The sequence below is a fragment of the Cricetulus griseus genome, assembly GCF_003668045.3.
Source record: "Cricetulus griseus strain 17A/GY chromosome 1 unlocalized genomic scaffold, alternate assembly CriGri-PICRH-1.0 chr1_1, whole genome shotgun sequence".
Lineage (NCBI taxonomy): Eukaryota > Metazoa > Chordata > Mammalia > Rodentia > Cricetidae > Cricetulus > Cricetulus griseus.
The window spans coordinates 211,497,506-211,514,417 of record NW_023276807.1 but is presented as its reverse complement, the minus strand read 5'-3'; the positions used below and the strand labels follow the sequence as shown (position 1 = coordinate 211,514,417).

Below are 16,912 nucleotides of genomic sequence, written 5' to 3'. Positions count from 1 at the left end.
GTTCCACGACAGGCTTCAAAGCTACAGAGAAGAAATGCTGTCTTACTACCTTCTAAGCTTGTTTTAAAGTTACATGTTACTTCAGTCTATTTGAGCATTTGAACAAAGGAACAGAATGACAGATTAATATTAAGAACATTGGTTTCATCAAGCCTGTACTTTTAAGTTATTACCTGGAATCAAGAGATGCAAGAAGTTTATCAAATTGTTTCTCCACAACCTCTGTTAGACTGTGTGTCTCTTCTCTTGTTTGATTTTGTGTGCTATCAAGCATCTGGAAAAAAATAATTCAATAAACTAACCTTGTATTTCTACTTTGGAGTAGTTGTATTATCAATATATTGTTGAATGTAAAAAATAACTTTCTAGACTTTTCAAAATAGCTATAGAAGTGACAATAGGGCAAATCATTAAGTTCAACGTTATATTCTTGTGCTTATCAGCAAGATGACATCTTGTAGGCATTTTTATACTGATATTTTGAAAAAACAAAAACAACTAAAAGTCTACTGATAGGTTTTATAAACTTTTTTTCTTATCCCTTTTTGTCATTACAGAACAAAAGTCATTTTGGACAACAGAATTTCTCAACAGAAGTTTTCTCTAAATTACTGAAACAAACAAAAAACCCAACCCCCCAAATCTCCAAACCAAAGCTAGAAAACACACTTCAGCTAGGGTCCCCTAGTTCTTTCATTCCTATCTCCAGACTTAGTCTTACTTCAGGCAGGAGCCTCTCCTCACACCCTACCTACATTCCCTAGGGACTCTGCTTCTTGGTGTGGACCCAGGTTTCCCTTGCTCTTTCCTGTTGCCTTTCTTCCTAGCCCATCCCCATGCCTTTGTATCATCCACAGACCTACCAGGGACCCCACAGCTAACATACTGGCCTAGGATTCAGAATGGGAAACAGCAACCAAAGAATGAACACCCACCTATCCAACAAAGACAATTGCTTGTATCTACACCAAGAAACACCTCAAACATCATAAATCCAGATTCCTAGATACTGGTACAAAAAGCACAAACATGAACAGTCAAGATAATAATGCTCCTTCAGAAGCCATGAAGTAATAGGCCCCAAGAAATGCAATTCAGCTGAAACACAAGATAACAATTTCAAGACAGCAATCATGAACACTTCCAATGACCATAAAGAGGATAGGAATAAATGCCTTAATTAAAATACAGACAGTTGAATGAAATAATAAAACAATTCCAGCATAATACTTACAGAAATTAAAAAAAAAGAATCTTCAATTTCATATGGAAATACACACACACACACACATACACACACACACACACACACACACACACACACACACACACACAAACAGAATAGCTAAAACAATCTTGAATGATAAGAGTTGCTGGAGATATTACCACTCCTGATTTTAAATTGTATTACACAGCTACTGAAGGACCTTAAAGAGGATAGGAATAAATGCCTTAATGAAAACACAGAGTTGAGTGAAATAATAAAACAATTCCAGCATAATACTTACAGAAATTTAAAAAAAGAATCTTCAGTTTCATATGGATACACAACACACACACACACACACACACACACACACACAGAGAGAGAGAGAGAGAGAGAGAGAGAGAGAGAGAGAGAGAGAGAGAGAGAGAGAATAGCTAAAACAATACTGAATGATAGATAAGAGTTGCTGGAGATATCACCACCCCTGATTTCAAAGTGTATTACAGAGCTACTGAAATTAAAATAGCACATACTGGCAAAACAAACATAACCAGACAGACACATTGATTAATGGAACTGAAGAACCAGACATAAATCCGCACATATATGTACAAAAAATTTTGACCAAGCCAAAAATATACCCTGGAAAAAAAGACAGCACCTTCAACAACTAGTGCTAGTCAAACTGGCTTCATGTATTAGAATGAAAACAGATTCCTACCTATTACTTTGCATAAAACTTAACTCCAAATGTATCAAAGACTTTATACTGGCTGGTCAGCTTGACACAAGCTAGAGTAATCAGAGAGGAAGAAGCCTCAGTTGAGGAAATGCCTCCATGAGATCCATCTCAATTAGTGATCAGTGGAGGAGAGGGCAGCCCATTGTAAGTAGTGCCACACCTGAGCTGGTGGTCCTTGGTCCTACAAGAAAGCAGGCTGAACAAACCATGAAGAGCAAGACAGTAAGCAGCCCTCCTCCATGGTTGCTGTATCAGCTCCTGCCTCTGGGTTCCTGCCCTGTTTGAGTTCCTGCCCTGATTTCCTTTGGTGATGAAGAACAATGTGGAAGTGTAAGCCAAATAAACCCTTTCCTCCCCAACTTGCTTTTTGGTTATGGTGTTTCATCTCAGCAGTAGAAACCTTAACTAAGACAGACTTCATTGTAAGACTTGACACCCTGAATCTGATTGAAGAGGAAGTGAGAAATTGGCTTGAACTTGTTGGCACAATAAAGTGTATTCTGAACAGGACACCAATAGCACAGACACTAAGGCCCACAATTAATAAACTGGATCTAAGTAAGCTGAAAAGGTATATGGCAAATGACACATCATTTGGGCAAAGGGCAGCCTACAGAATAGGAAAAGATCTTTAACAACATAATTAGTAGCTAAATATGTAAAGATCTAAAAATGCAATATCAAAAAAGCAACCCAATTAAAAATGGGGTACAAGCCTAAACAGAGTCCTCAAAAGATGAAACACAAATTACCAAGAAATACTTAGATGTTAAACAACGTTAGCCATCAGGGAAATGTAAATAAAAAAAACTACTTTTAGATTTCATTTTACCCCAGCCATAATGACCAAGATCAATAAAATAAATGACACCTCAAGCTAGCAAGGAACACTTCATTGCTGGAGGGAATGTAAACTGATACAGCCACTATGGAAATCAGTGTTTTCTCAGGAAGCTGGGAATGAATCTACCTCAGGACTGAACTCTACTGCTCTTGGATATATACCCAAAGGACTCTACATCCTACTACAGAGATGTTTGCTTACCCATTTTCACTGCTGTTCTATTCATAACAGCCACAAATTGGAAATAGCCTACATGTCTTTCAATTGACAAATGGATAGTGAAACTGTGGCATATTTACACAATAGATTATTCAGCTATTAAATACAAAATTAAATTATGATATTTGTAGGTAAATGAATGGAGATAGGAAAAAAAAAACATCCTGAGTGAGGTAGGACAAATATGTTTTCTCTTATATGCAGATGTTAGCTTTTTAAGCTTTCAAAATGTATGCCAATTCAAATAGCCACAGAGGTTAGGTACCTAGTAAGGTATTAGTAGGGAAGAGAGCATCTCCCAAGGAAGGGAAATAGAACAGTTATGGGGAGAAAATTGGGAAACTAGAATAGGAGGATTAAATAGGAAGGGGGTGGAAGAGAAGAGTAAAGGAAGGAATATGGGGAAGAACAACTAACAAGAAAGGCTTTTTGTAAAACTATATGGAAACCTACTACTGCATAACCAAATACAAATGGAGTCACCAAAGAGGGGGAGACAATGCCCCAACTAGACACCTTTTGTCACCAAGTAAAACCTCCATTGCCAGGAATGGGTTATGTCTTGAGTCATTCTCCAAAGGGGCTCCTCCTAAACCTCTAAACACCACAGGCTAATGCCAGGGCTCTCTACAACCTGACATCAAGGCCTCATTTGCTGAAAACAATGCTTACTTATGTAATTGGACACTGAGAGGCTGAGCTGGTGCCTAAGTAGAAAGTTCACCCCAACTGACTAGTATTCATAGTACTGGAAGGTACTCTGAATGCTACTAGAGGAGAAAGGTAATCGTCAATATTACTTAGCTATACTCCCTGCAACCTACAACAATGACCTGCCTGCAAGGCATACTGGTGTTACAGTAGCATGGATATTATAGGAATACCCAATTGCTTTTGATTGTATTTAACACCCACTCCATGAAATGGAACCCAAAGCAGTGACTGCTTTAGTGGCCACTAGCCTTAGACTAAATAGGTCATGGGCCCTAGAGGAAAATCTATTATTATTCTGCTAAAGCAGTGGTTCTCAACCTGTGAATCAGTCAGATATCCTGCATATCAGATATTTAAATTACAACTCATAGCAGTAGAAAGATAGCAGTTAAGAAGTAGCAACGAAATAACTGATAGGTCTTCACAACAGGAGAGGGACTGTATTAAAGGGTCGCAGCATTAGGAAGGTTGAGAACCACTGTGCTAAAGGGTCATAGTAATAAAACAATTAGAAAGGGCATACTAATATACCCACAGATCAGTGCCTCACTCAGCCCTCATCAGAGGACTTCTACTTGCAGTAGATGGGAACTAATACAGAGATCCACAACTGGACAATATACAGAGAGTGAGACACTTTGGAGCACTCAGTCTTAAATGAGATGTCTTCAAAATCCCCTCCCCCACCAGCACTCAGGTATATGTGGAAAAGGAATCGGAAAGACTTTAGCAGAGGTAATGGGTGACTATAATGGATGACTCCAAGGAAACAAAATTTAGATGCAACAAAGACTGATGTATATATGAACTCACAGACACTGTGGCAGCACACACAAGATCCACACAGGACCAAGACAAATGCCCAACACTGAGAAGGGGGAGTAGACCGTGATTCCCTGCATCATCCCTGGTGTCTTGGAAGTTGAATTGGCTGACTCACTTTCCAGATTCACCTGCAAGAGCTGTTGCAGTACAATTCCCACTCCTAACCAAGAAGCTATCTACAATTGATATTCACTAGCAAAGGGAAAATCCATTTTCTCCAATGGAGTCTCACTGGGTATATCAACTACACTACAGGGCAGGCCCCATGCCCAAGTATAGTTGACCAACACAAAATAAACTCCATGGTAGTTTTGTGAACTTTTTGTTTCATTTTGTTTTGTTTTGGCATTTTGTCTTACTGGTCTTTTGCTTGTTTGATTTTGTGTTTGTGGGTTATTTTGGTGCTATGTTTCTTCTTTTTTCTTTTTGAATGAAAATGAAAAGTTGGGTGGGTAGAGAGAATCTGGGAAGAATTTCGGGAAGAAAAAAAACATGATCAAAATATATGAAAAAATTCAGTAAAAATATACTTACATATGCTACATATTACATTCTATGAAAAAAACAAAACAAAAATGAGTGAAAATGGTAGCTATTTTATGCTAATTTTTAAAGCATTAATTTTTTTTTTTTGCTTGAGATCCATGGCCTCTATATAGCTGTATTTTATTTTTCCTTTTGGCAAGGCCATGTCTATCTTATGCCTGTCTTAGGAAAGTATTGTGAAGCAGACTGCTACTTTGCATTCACCGGCTCACTGTTTTGCTCCAGGATGAATCAAGCCCCCAGTCTCACCTATATCTGACTAAGAGGATACTTAAGATTTTGGTATTAGGGTTGATTGAGGGCTGATAGGCTAGAGTAGATGTATTGTGCATTATACAAAAAAGGAATTGAGTTTGGAATAGAAGATGCCTGGTTTGGAGCTCAACTATGCCCGTTTCAAATTCAGATGTTGAAATATGCACCTGTTATCTTAATGTAGTGATGCTTGTCAAGTAAAGCTTGTTGTCACAGGTAACTCTTTATTCCCTCCTTTTCTCAATGCTTTCCTTTCTCATAACACTCACCCCGTTACTATCACTGTATTTCTAATTCCTTTTGAGAAAGATGACTTTTTAAACATAAAGCATTAATTATACTTCTACTTAGCAATAAGAGTTTGAAAATGAAATTAAGGAAACAACTCCTTTTTACAATAGCATCAAGCAGAATAAAATTCACAGCATTAAATTTAAACAAGAAAGTACAACATGTTCATTGAAAACCAAAAAATACTGTTTAAAGATTTAACAAATGAAGCAATAGCCATTGAAAGCTTTATTTTTTATAGTGAAATTTAGTCAATCCACAATATCTCCCTCTTCTCTATAAAAAAGTAAAAACAACATAACCAGCTAAAACCTCCAGAAATCCTTAACTCTAAAACTGTTGTTGATGGGTGCTTAAGGGCCAGTTTCTTGTCAGGTAGAGCAAGCAGCAAAGAGAATGAGAATCTCTCTGTTGGAGGACACAGCCAAACAAGGGGTAAATTCTGCAAAGATGAAAATTCAATTCACAGAAAAGACATATCCTGATTCCTCATAGTCTCCTATTTTATTAACCTTCTTAGAATAACAATGTTACAAACCCAATCCTGGCAGGCTTTGGGGGCAAGGGTAGTTTTCAATTCTTTTGCATGTTTCTCTATTATTTATGTTATTGTGTTTAAAAATGGAGAGCTAAACCTAACTTTGGTGATATACATACAAATATATATACTTATAGAAGGCATTTTGGCTGGGGTTGTAGCTCAGTGGTAGAGGGCTTGTTTCATATGCATCACACTCTAGGTTCAATCTTCCATACTGACATACCCTATTCCCTAAAAAGAGGAAATGGGTGGACTTAGAATGTATAATATTAACTGAAGGCATGCAGTCTCAGGAAGAAAAAACCACACATGTTCTCATTCATATGCAGAACATTGCCAAATATATATATATATATATATATATATATATATATACACACACACACACACACACACACACACATGTAAGTGTGCACAGTATAACATGTAGACAGAGAACAAGAAGTGAAAAATATAAGAGATAAAAAAGGACAAAAGTTATGGAATAGGTTATGAAGCTAATGGTTATTTTAGTTCTAACTCTGCCATGGATTTCTGGTGGTAAATAATAAAGTATAAAATCTAACATGAAGCATGACAGCTTAAGAGTTGCTGATCTGTGTATAAGTTCAGGGAGATGTACAGAGCTGAGATATGGTGAATTTTGGTACATGATATTTTATTTGCAAGCTTATTATAATAACGTTTATTAAAATGTGTTTTTTCCCACAAAGAGACCATGCTTTACCTCCTGGTAGAATGATTCAAAATGCTTACTTTTATAGCATTACTTAATTGTTCAAAATTATAGCCTGCTATCTTCAGTGCTTCATCAATTTCTTCTGTCTCCTAAGAAGAGAGGGAACAATATACAAATATAAAACACAAAAATAGATGCTTAGATATATTATAGTTGTAAAAACTTAAGCTGCAATTTTTGTTACAAATGCAACAAAGACTATCAATGAAGTATAAAAGTAAGCAACAACAATAAAAATACTTCTAATCCTGAGGCAGGGGATTGCTCACCCAGAGACTGCCAAGGCCCCCGATACCAGTCCCGCCTCCATCTGTAAGACTAGGTAAGCTTGAGCCTGCTTCCCACCAGGGTCCTCTGCCCTACTAGGGGATACCTGAGGCTGGAGGACTGCTCATGTGGTGGATCCCATTTGGCGGGATCCAGCCCACCCAGAGACTGCCAAAGCCCTGGTATCTGTCCCGCCTCCATCCATGGGACTAGGAAGAGGAGAGACAGAGTATTGGATCTGCTTGCACCTACCGGAAGGGAACCTTGGAAGGGAACCTTGGTCCCATACCCACCAGGAGAGGAAGAGATTCCTTCTACACCCACCGGAAGAAGTGATGGGAAGAAGACAATATTAAAAACACATTCAACAACAGAAAAACCAATATGATACCACCGGAGTCTTGACTTGACCACCAGCAAGACTTAAACATCACAACGTAGATGAAGCAGAAGAGAATGACCTTAAAAACATCTTCAGGAAAATGATAGAGGGCCTCAAAGAGGATATAAGAAAATCCCTTAAAGAACTGGAAGAAAAAAGAAAAACAAAAAATACTAGAAATCAACAAATCTCTTAAGGAAAGCCAAGAAAATACAAGCAAACAGCTGAAGGAAACAATTCAGACAGCTCAAGACCTGAAAACTGAAATAGAGGCAATAAAGAAAACACAAACTGAGGGAATGCTGGAAATAGAAAAGCTGAGAAAATGATCAGGACTACAGATGCAAGCACAACCAACAGAATACAAGAGATGGAAGAAAGAATCTCAGGTGTTAAAGATACACTAGGAGAAATAGACTCATAGACCAAAGAAAATCTTAAATCCAACAAATCCCTAACACAAAATATCAAGGAAATATGGGACACTGTGAAAAGACCAAACCTAAGAATAATAGGTGTAGAAGAAGGTGAAGAAACCCAACTCAAAGGTGCAGAAAACATATTCAACAAAACCACAGAAGAAAACTTTCCCAACCTACAGAAAGACATGCCAATGAAAGTACAAGAAGCTTACAGGACACCAAATAGAGTGGACCACAAAAAGGTCTCCTTGCCATATAATAATCAAAACCCCAAACATACAGAACAACAACAACAAAAAAGAATATTAAGAGCAGCAAAGGAAAAAGGTCAAGAAACATATAAAGGCAAACCTATCAGAATTATACCAGACTTTTCCATGGAAACTCTGAAAGCCAGAAGGTCCTGGATAGATATTCTACCTACTCTATGAGACCACAGATGCCAGCCCAGGCTACTTTACCCAGAAAAGCTTTCAATCAATATAGATGGAGAAAACAAAATATTCCATGACAAATCCAGATTTAAACAATACATATCCACCAATCCAGCCCTACACAAAGTGTTGAAAGGAAAACTCCAACCCAAGGAAATTAACTACAACCAGAAAAACATAGGCAATAGATAATCCCAAAAGCCAAAAAAAAGGAGGAGAGGTGGAAATGCACACACAATTTCACCACCACCACCAAATCCAAAACAAACAAGAATGAACAATCAATGGTCATTAATATCCCTCAATATTAATGGTCTTAACTCGCCTATAAAAAGACACAGGCCAGTAGAATGGATAAGAAGACAGAATCCATCCTTCTGCTGCATACAAGAAACACATCTCAACTTCAAAGACAGACGGCACCTCAGAGTAAGGGTTGGGAAAAGATTTTCCAATCAAATGGACCCAAGAAACAAGCTGGTGTAGCAATCCTAATTAATATCTAACAAATTAGACTTTAAACTAAAATCAATCAAAAGAGATGAAGGAGGTCACTTCCTACTCATCACAGGAGAAATTCATCAAGATGAAGTCTCAATTCTGAACATCTATTCCCCAAATACAAAGGCATCCACGTTTGTAAAAGAAACACTATAAAACTCAAATCACACATAAAACCCCACACACTTATAGTGGGAGACTTCAACGCCCCACTCTCACCACTAGACAGAAACACCAGACAGAAACTTAAAGAATCAAAGGAATTAATAGAAGTTATGACCCAATTAGGCTTAACAGACATCTATAGAACATTCCATCCAAACATAAAATATACCTTCTTTTCAGCACCACATGGAACCTTCTCTAAAATTGACCACATACTTGGCAACATAGCAAACCTCAACAGGTACAAAAAAATTAAAATAACTCTGTGTCTTATCAGACCACCATGCTTTATAGTTAGATTCAACAACAACACAAATTGCAGAAAACCTACAAACCCATGGAAATTGAATAATGCCCAATTGCACCATTCCTGGGTCGAGGAAGAAATAAAAAAAGAAATTAAAGATTTCCTAGAATTCAATGAGAATAAGGACACAACATACCCAAACTTATGGGACACTTTGAAAGCAGTGTGAAGAGGAAAGTTCATAGCACTAAGTGCCCACATGAAGAAACTGGAGAACTGATAGAACAACTGAAAGCTCTAGAACACAAAGAAGCTCATGCACCTCGGAGGAGTAGATGCCAGGAAATAATCAAATTGAGGGATGAAATCAATAACACAGAAACTAGGAAAACAATATAAAGAATAAATATAATGGGAGGAGTTGGTTTTTCGAGAAAATCAACAAGATAGACAAACCTTTATCCGAACTTACCAAACAGCAAAGAGTGAATGTGCAAATTAATAAAATCAGAAATGAGAAGGGGGACATAACAAGAGACACAGAGGAAATCCAGAGAATCATCAGGTCATACTTTGAAAACCTATATTCTTCAAAATTTGAAAATCTAAAGGAAATAGACAATTTTCTGGATAGATTTCACTTACCAAAATTAAATCAAGAAGAGATAAGCAATTTAAATAGAGCTATAACCCCTAATGAAATAGAAATAGTCATCAAAAGTCTCCCAAACAAAAAAAGCCCAGGGCCAGATGCCTTCAGTGCATATTTCTACCAGAAATTCAAGGAACAGCTTATACCAATTCTCCTCAAAGTATTCCACATGAAAGAAGCAGAAGGATCATTGCCGAACTCTTTTTACCAGGCTTCACTAACCTTGGTACCCAAGTCACACAAAGGCACAACTAAGAAAGACAACTACACACCAATATCCTTCATGAAAATTGATGCAAAAATACTCAATAAAATACTGGCAAATTGAATCCAAGAACACATCAGAGAAATTATCCACAATGATCAAGTAGGCGTCATCCCAGGGATGCAAGGATGGTTCAACATACGAAAATCCATCAATGTAATCCACCATAAACAGACTGAGAAAGAAAAACCACATGATCATCTCGCTAGATGCTGAAAAAAAACCTTTGACAAAAATCCAACACCCATTCATGATAAAGGTCTTGGAGAGATCAGGAATAACAGGAACATAAAAAAGGCTATATACAGTAAACCAACAGTCAACATCAAACTAAAGGGAGAGAAACTGAACGTGATTCCCCTAAAACCAGGAACAAGACAAGGCTGTCCACTCACTCCATACCTTTTCAACATTGTCCTTGGAGTTCTAGCTAGAGCAATAAAAGAAAAGGAGATCAAGGGGATACAAACTGGAAAGGAAGAAGTCAAACTCTCACTATTTGCAGATGATATGATAGTCTACATAAGTGACCCGAAAAACTCTACCAGGGAACTCCAACAGTGGATAAACACCTTCAGCAAAGTGGCAGGATACAAGATTAACTAAAAAAAATCAGTAGCCCTTCTATATACAGATGATAAATGTGCTGAGAAAGAAATCAGAGAAGCATCACCCTTTACAATTGCCACAAACAACATAAAATACCTGGGATAATGCTAAGCAAAAAAAGTGAAAGATCTGTATCATAAGAATTTTGAGTCTTTAAAGAAAGAAATTAAAGAAGAGACCAAAAAATAAATGGAAGGATCTCTCATGTTCTTGGATAGGTAAGATCATTAGGATCAGCATAGTAAAAATGGCAATCTTGCCAAAAGCAATCTACAGATTCAATGCAATCCCCATCAAAATCCCAACACAATTCTTCACAGACCTTGAAACAACAATTCTCAATGTTATATGGAAAAACAAAAGACCCAGGATAGCCAAACCAACCCTGTAAAATAAAGGAACTTCCAGGGGCAGCACCATCCCTGACTTCAAGCTCTATTATAGAGCTACAGTCCTGAAAACAGCTTGGTATTGGCACAAAAAATAGACGGTAGACCAATGGAATCGAGTTGAAAACCCTGATATTAACCCACACACCTATGAACACCTGATTTTTGACAAAGAAGCTAAAGTTATACAATGGAATAAAGAAAGTATCTTCAACAAATGGTGCTGGCATAACTGGATGCTGGCATGTAGAAGACTGCAGATAGATCCATATCTATTGCATGCACAAAACTTAAGTACAAATGGATCAAAGACCTCAACATAAATCCAGCCACACTGAACCTCTTAGAAGAGAAAGTGGGAAATACTCTTGAATTAATTGGTTCAGGAGACTGCTTCCTGAGACGACAATTGATAAATGGTACCTCCTGAAACTGAGAAGCTTCTGTAAGGCAAAGGACACAGTCAGTAAGACAAAATGCCAGCCCACAGAATGGGAAAAGATATTCACCAACCCCACATCCAACAGAGGGCTGATCTCCAAAATTTACACAAAGAATTAAAGAAGCTAGTCTCTACAACACCAAATAATCCAATTAAAAAGTGGGGCACAGAACTAAATAGACAATTCTCAATAGAGGAATCTAAAATGGCTGAAAGACACATAAGAAAGTGTTCAACATCCTTAGCCACCAGGGAAATGCAAATCAAAACAACTCTAAGATACCATCTTACTCTTGTCAGAATGGCTAAAATCAAAAATACCAATGACAGTTTATGTTGGAGAGGATGTGGAGAAAGGGGAACACTTCTCCACTGCTGGTGGGAGTGCAAACTTGTAAGAGCACTTTGGAAATCAGTATGGTGACTCCTCAGGAAAATGGGAATCAGTCTACCACAAGATCCAGCAATTCCACTCTTAGGCATATACCCAAAAGAAGCACATTCATACAACAAGGACATCTGTTCAACAATGTTCATAGCAGCATTATTTGTAATAGCCAGAACCTGGAAGCAACCTAGATGCCCCTCAACTGAAGAATGGATAGAGAAAATGTGGGACATTTACACAATGGAGTACTACTCAGCAGAAAAAACAAACAAACAAACAAACAAACAAATAAAAAAGGAATCTTGAAATTCGCAGGCAAAAGGATAGAACTAGAAGAAACCATTCTGAGCGAGGTAACCCAGTCACAAAAAGACAAACAAGGTATGTACTCACTCATATATGGATTTTAGACACAGAGCAAAGGATTACCAGCCCACAATCCATACCACCAGAGAAGCTAGGAAACAAGGAGAACGCTAAGAGAGACATACATGGTCCCCCAGAGAAGGGGAAATAGACAAGATCTCCTGATCAAATTGGGAGCATGAGGGGAGAAGAGGGAGCTAGGAGAATGAGAAGAGGAGAAGAGAAGGGGTGAGGAGGACATGAGGGAGCAGAAAGTTTGAGTTGGGGGACAAATAGAGGAGAACAAGATAAGACATACCACAATACAGGGAGCCATTATAGGTTTAAAGAGAAATCAGGCACTAGGGAAATGTCTGTAGATCTACAACGATGACACCAACAAACAATCTAAGTAACAGAGGAGAGGCTACCTTAAATGCCCTCCCCTGATAATGAGATTGATGACTGACTTATATGCCATCCTATAGCCTTCACCCAGCAGCTGGTGGAAATGGAAGCAGACACCCACAGCTAAACACTGAACTGAACTGGAATCCAGTTGCAGAGAAGGAGTGATGAGCAAAGGGGTCAATACCAGGCTGGTGAAACCCACAGAAACAGCTGAGCTGAACAAGAGGGACCTCTTGGTTCCCAAACTGATAGCAGGGAAACCAGCAAGGGACTAACACAGACCACATGAACATGGGTGTTTGTAAGGAGACCTCAGAAATCTATGGGGCCTTTTGTAGTAGATCATTACTTATCCCTAGCATAGAAATAGACTTTGGGAGCCCATTCCATATAGAGGGATACTCCCTGAGCCTAGACACAAGGGGTTGGGCCTAGGCCCTATCCCAAAGGATATGGCAGACTCTGAAGACCCCCTATGGAAGGCCTCACCCTCCCTGGGGAGCAGAAAGAGTATGGGATAGGTTGAGTGTTAGTTGGGGGGGGGTAGAGGGAGGAGGTGAGGCAGAGGGAACTGGGATTGACATGTAAAATAATCTTTTTTCTAATTTATATAAAAATGGAGAAAAAGAAAAAATATTTCTAATCCTGCCTATGTAAAATTTTAAAAAATTAACAAATTTTATTCACACTCTATAGATAGAAACCCAGAATCTCAGGCATGCTAGGCAACCCATTTTACCACTGAGCTATATCCTCAGTCAGTAGAGGAACTCATTTATATAGACTAGGCTGTCTTCAACCTTGCAATAATCCTCTGGCCCCTGTGAGCCTTGTTGGTGGTGCCCACCTTTAATCCCAGCTCTTGGGAGGCAGAGACAAGTGGATCTCTGTGAGTTCAAGTCCAGCCTGGTCTACAGAGTGCCAGGACAGGCTCCAAAGCAACACAGAGAAACCCTGTCTCACAAAACCAAAACAAGAAATAAATAAATAAATAAATAAAGAAAGAAAGAAAGAAAGAAAGAAAGAGGAAATAAAGAAGAAAGAATCCTCCTGCCCCTGTCTTTGTTAGTAATACACCAACATACGTAGTGACCTGTGAGCCATCTGCCTCAGCCTCCTAAGCACTGGTAGTACAAACATGTGCCACCAAAGCTACCCATAAATATAGTGTTTAACAGTAAAATTGTACTATGAATCCATTTTTCAATTTAAAATCATCTTTGAAAATGTATCATGAAAAAAGCATATAGACAAACAGTTTTAAGAAAAGTTGACTATAAATATGGCTCTGCTAAGAGTTTAACTTGAGTGCTGGAGAGATGGCTTAGTGGTTAAGAGCACTGGTTGCTCTTCCAAGGTCCTGAGTTTAATTCTCAGCAACCACATGGTGGCTCACAACCATCTGTAATGAGGTTTGGTGCCGAACACTGTACACATAATAAATAAATAAATCTAAAAAAAAAAGAGTTTAACTTGATAACATACATTTGTAATCAGAGCACTTGGGAGGTATGGGGAAGAGGATCAGATCATCTTGAGCTATGTAGTGAGTTCATGTCCAGCTTGGGCAACATTATGAAGTTCTATTTATCTTTATTTATTTATTTATTTATTTATTTATTTATTTATTTATTTAATGTTTTTCAAGACAGGGTTTCTTTGTGTAGCTTTGGAGCCCATTCTGGTACTCACTCTGGAGACCAGGCTGGCGTTGAACTCACAGAGATCCTCCTGCCTCTGCCTCACGAGTGCTGGGATTAAAGGTGTGTGCCACCAACACCTGGCTAGAAGTTCTATTTTTTTTAAATTAGAATTAAAACAAAAGAGAATGAGATGAGTATAATTTATACTTCACTCTTCTCTTCCAAACCAGTATGATTTTTACAAAAACAAAAAAACTCTGTTTCACTTAGTTTCATTTTAGAGTCTGTTCTATTTCTAAGCTCAAATTCAGTAAATGTTTACCATTAACATTATTCACAATAGTAACAGGTAAAATTCAATCTTCAACAACAAACAATATCACTACCAATAGGCTATTAGGCCTCTTAGCTGTCAGTAAAATAATTGGGAAACTATATTCAGAATTTAGAATATTTTAACTGTACATGTTTCAGGGAATTTGGAGTAAATATGTATGCAGGTAAATATCAAGAACTTCAAAACCAAGTCAAAGTATGCCTCAGGAAAAAGAGATTTATCAACAGGTTCATCAAAAACATAGGTTAAAACTGTTCAAGCAAAGGGCAAAGCAAAAGATTCAAGGAAGGAAAGTGGGTTTGTTACTTTTAGCCTTCATAATTTTAATTATGAGGAATTCATAATTACATAAAAGAACTAATAATTGTAGGAACTTTTAGGAAAAGTTCAGCTACCTAGCATAAAGCCAAATGTTTGGTTTCACAATGCTTCATGACCAAAGTTTTTCATACCGACATTATAGCCGATGGGCTTAAAACAGTCCTGTGTATGGAGGATGAATGCTCCAAATCAACAATTAGCTGGTCCACTGTCTTTTTAACACCCGAAGAGCAGTTCTTTACCCTGGAAAAGGTCAAGTGTGTTATCTGTAATACAAGCATGAATATAATCTCCATAGCCTTCTCATTTTTATTCTCAATCAAAAATAATTCAGATGATGTCTTATAAGAGCATGTTTTCCATTATCAGTAAGGAGAATCCATGAATTAAAATTCCTCACACAATTTAATCTTAATATAACTTAATATAATAAGCAAATTCCTAAAAGTAATGGCTTATACCATGTTCTAGTTCTAATTTCTTGGTCACGTTTACTTACTTGGTATTTGGGGGAAGAATACTAGTAATAATTAAAATGTTTTAAGCTCATCAATTAAAGTTACTCATGCATACAAATAAGAAGTACTTACATGCAGAAATGTCAGTTATTAAAAGTGCACTGATAAACTTGTGTAACAACAGACCCTATCTCAGAAAACTTGAAACACCACATAAAACAAACTATATATAAAACTTGTCTAAACCAAACTGCATTTAAGAATGAAGAGTTTCTAATATAATTTACATAGTGTTTAATTTAAAAACTGGTCATTTAGAACAAAGTTTGAATTTTTACTAGACATTACACATATACAGACAAGTATATCTAATTAACTTGCATGATGTTTTAAGTCAGAAAATTTCAAAAGGAAGTAAAGATCTCTGGGGGGAAAGCAAAAGTGCTGAAAGCACTGAACACAGCAGCGATGGCTAGCATGGGGGAGAGCTGCTGTTTCCTTTTGTTTAAACTCAGTCTACACTGCTCAATAAATGATGTTTGACTTTTGCAGATATACAAATTTAGCAACCCCAAATTTGATAAAAAATGGCTACTGTGTGGAGACAAAACCTATGACCACTGAATCACAATGATTCCCAAAGTTGTGTTCTCATCATCTGCACGAAGCTCATGGAGAAAGTGACTGGCTATTATGTTTGTAGATGAGAGAAGTATTATGTCAACACCTAGATGCCAACATCTGGTGAGAGGTTTTCCACCCAAAGATACAACCAGAATTATTCCTTTAGTCTCCCCCTAACTCAAAATATGACAAGAAAAACTATGGAGGTAATGTGAACATCAGTAATTCAAGTTTACAGAATCTGGAATTTTAATTGGTTAAGCCAGAAGAACTAGAGAGCAAGGAAAAATACACAAGTAGAATGAGCTAGAGAAAAGAAAACAAGAGAATTAAGTGAATAGTAGCAATGCAAGACAGAATATAGACACAAAAGATATTGACAAAGCAAGAATATGTGGGAGATAAATGAATAACAATATGAGAAATTTGGGTAATTTACTTGGTAATATTTATAAAATTAGTTCCAAATGAGATAGTTTCTTGAAAAACCCCTATATTTTTACTCCTTGACCATCATATTAAATATGATTTTAAAAGTTAAAATCTATGTAAATATGAACAACTATGTAAATAAGATCCTAGAAAGCTGGTGTACTGATTGGTTTTAATTCAATTTGACACATGCTAGAGTCATCAGAGAGGAGGGAGCCTCAGCTGACAAAATGCCTCCACAAAACTGGGCTGTAG

At 37.4% G+C, this 16,912-nt stretch overlaps 1 protein-coding gene across 1 annotated transcript in view; it reads right to left on the bottom strand.

Moving 5' to 3' along the window:
* Rnf17 (ring finger protein 17) overlaps positions 1-16,912 on the bottom strand; it is a 116,697-nt gene that overhangs the window by 83,027 nt on the left and 16,758 nt on the right. Inside the window, exons 4-6 of the mRNA XM_027390516.2 lie at positions 15,275-15,386; positions 6,941-7,012; positions 174-274 (exon numbers count right to left, since the gene is read on the bottom strand). Coding sequence (XP_027246317.1) covers positions 174-274; positions 6,941-7,012; positions 15,275-15,386 — 285 coding nt within the window. The remainder of the gene's footprint in view (positions 1-173; positions 275-6,940; positions 7,013-15,274; positions 15,387-16,912) is intronic.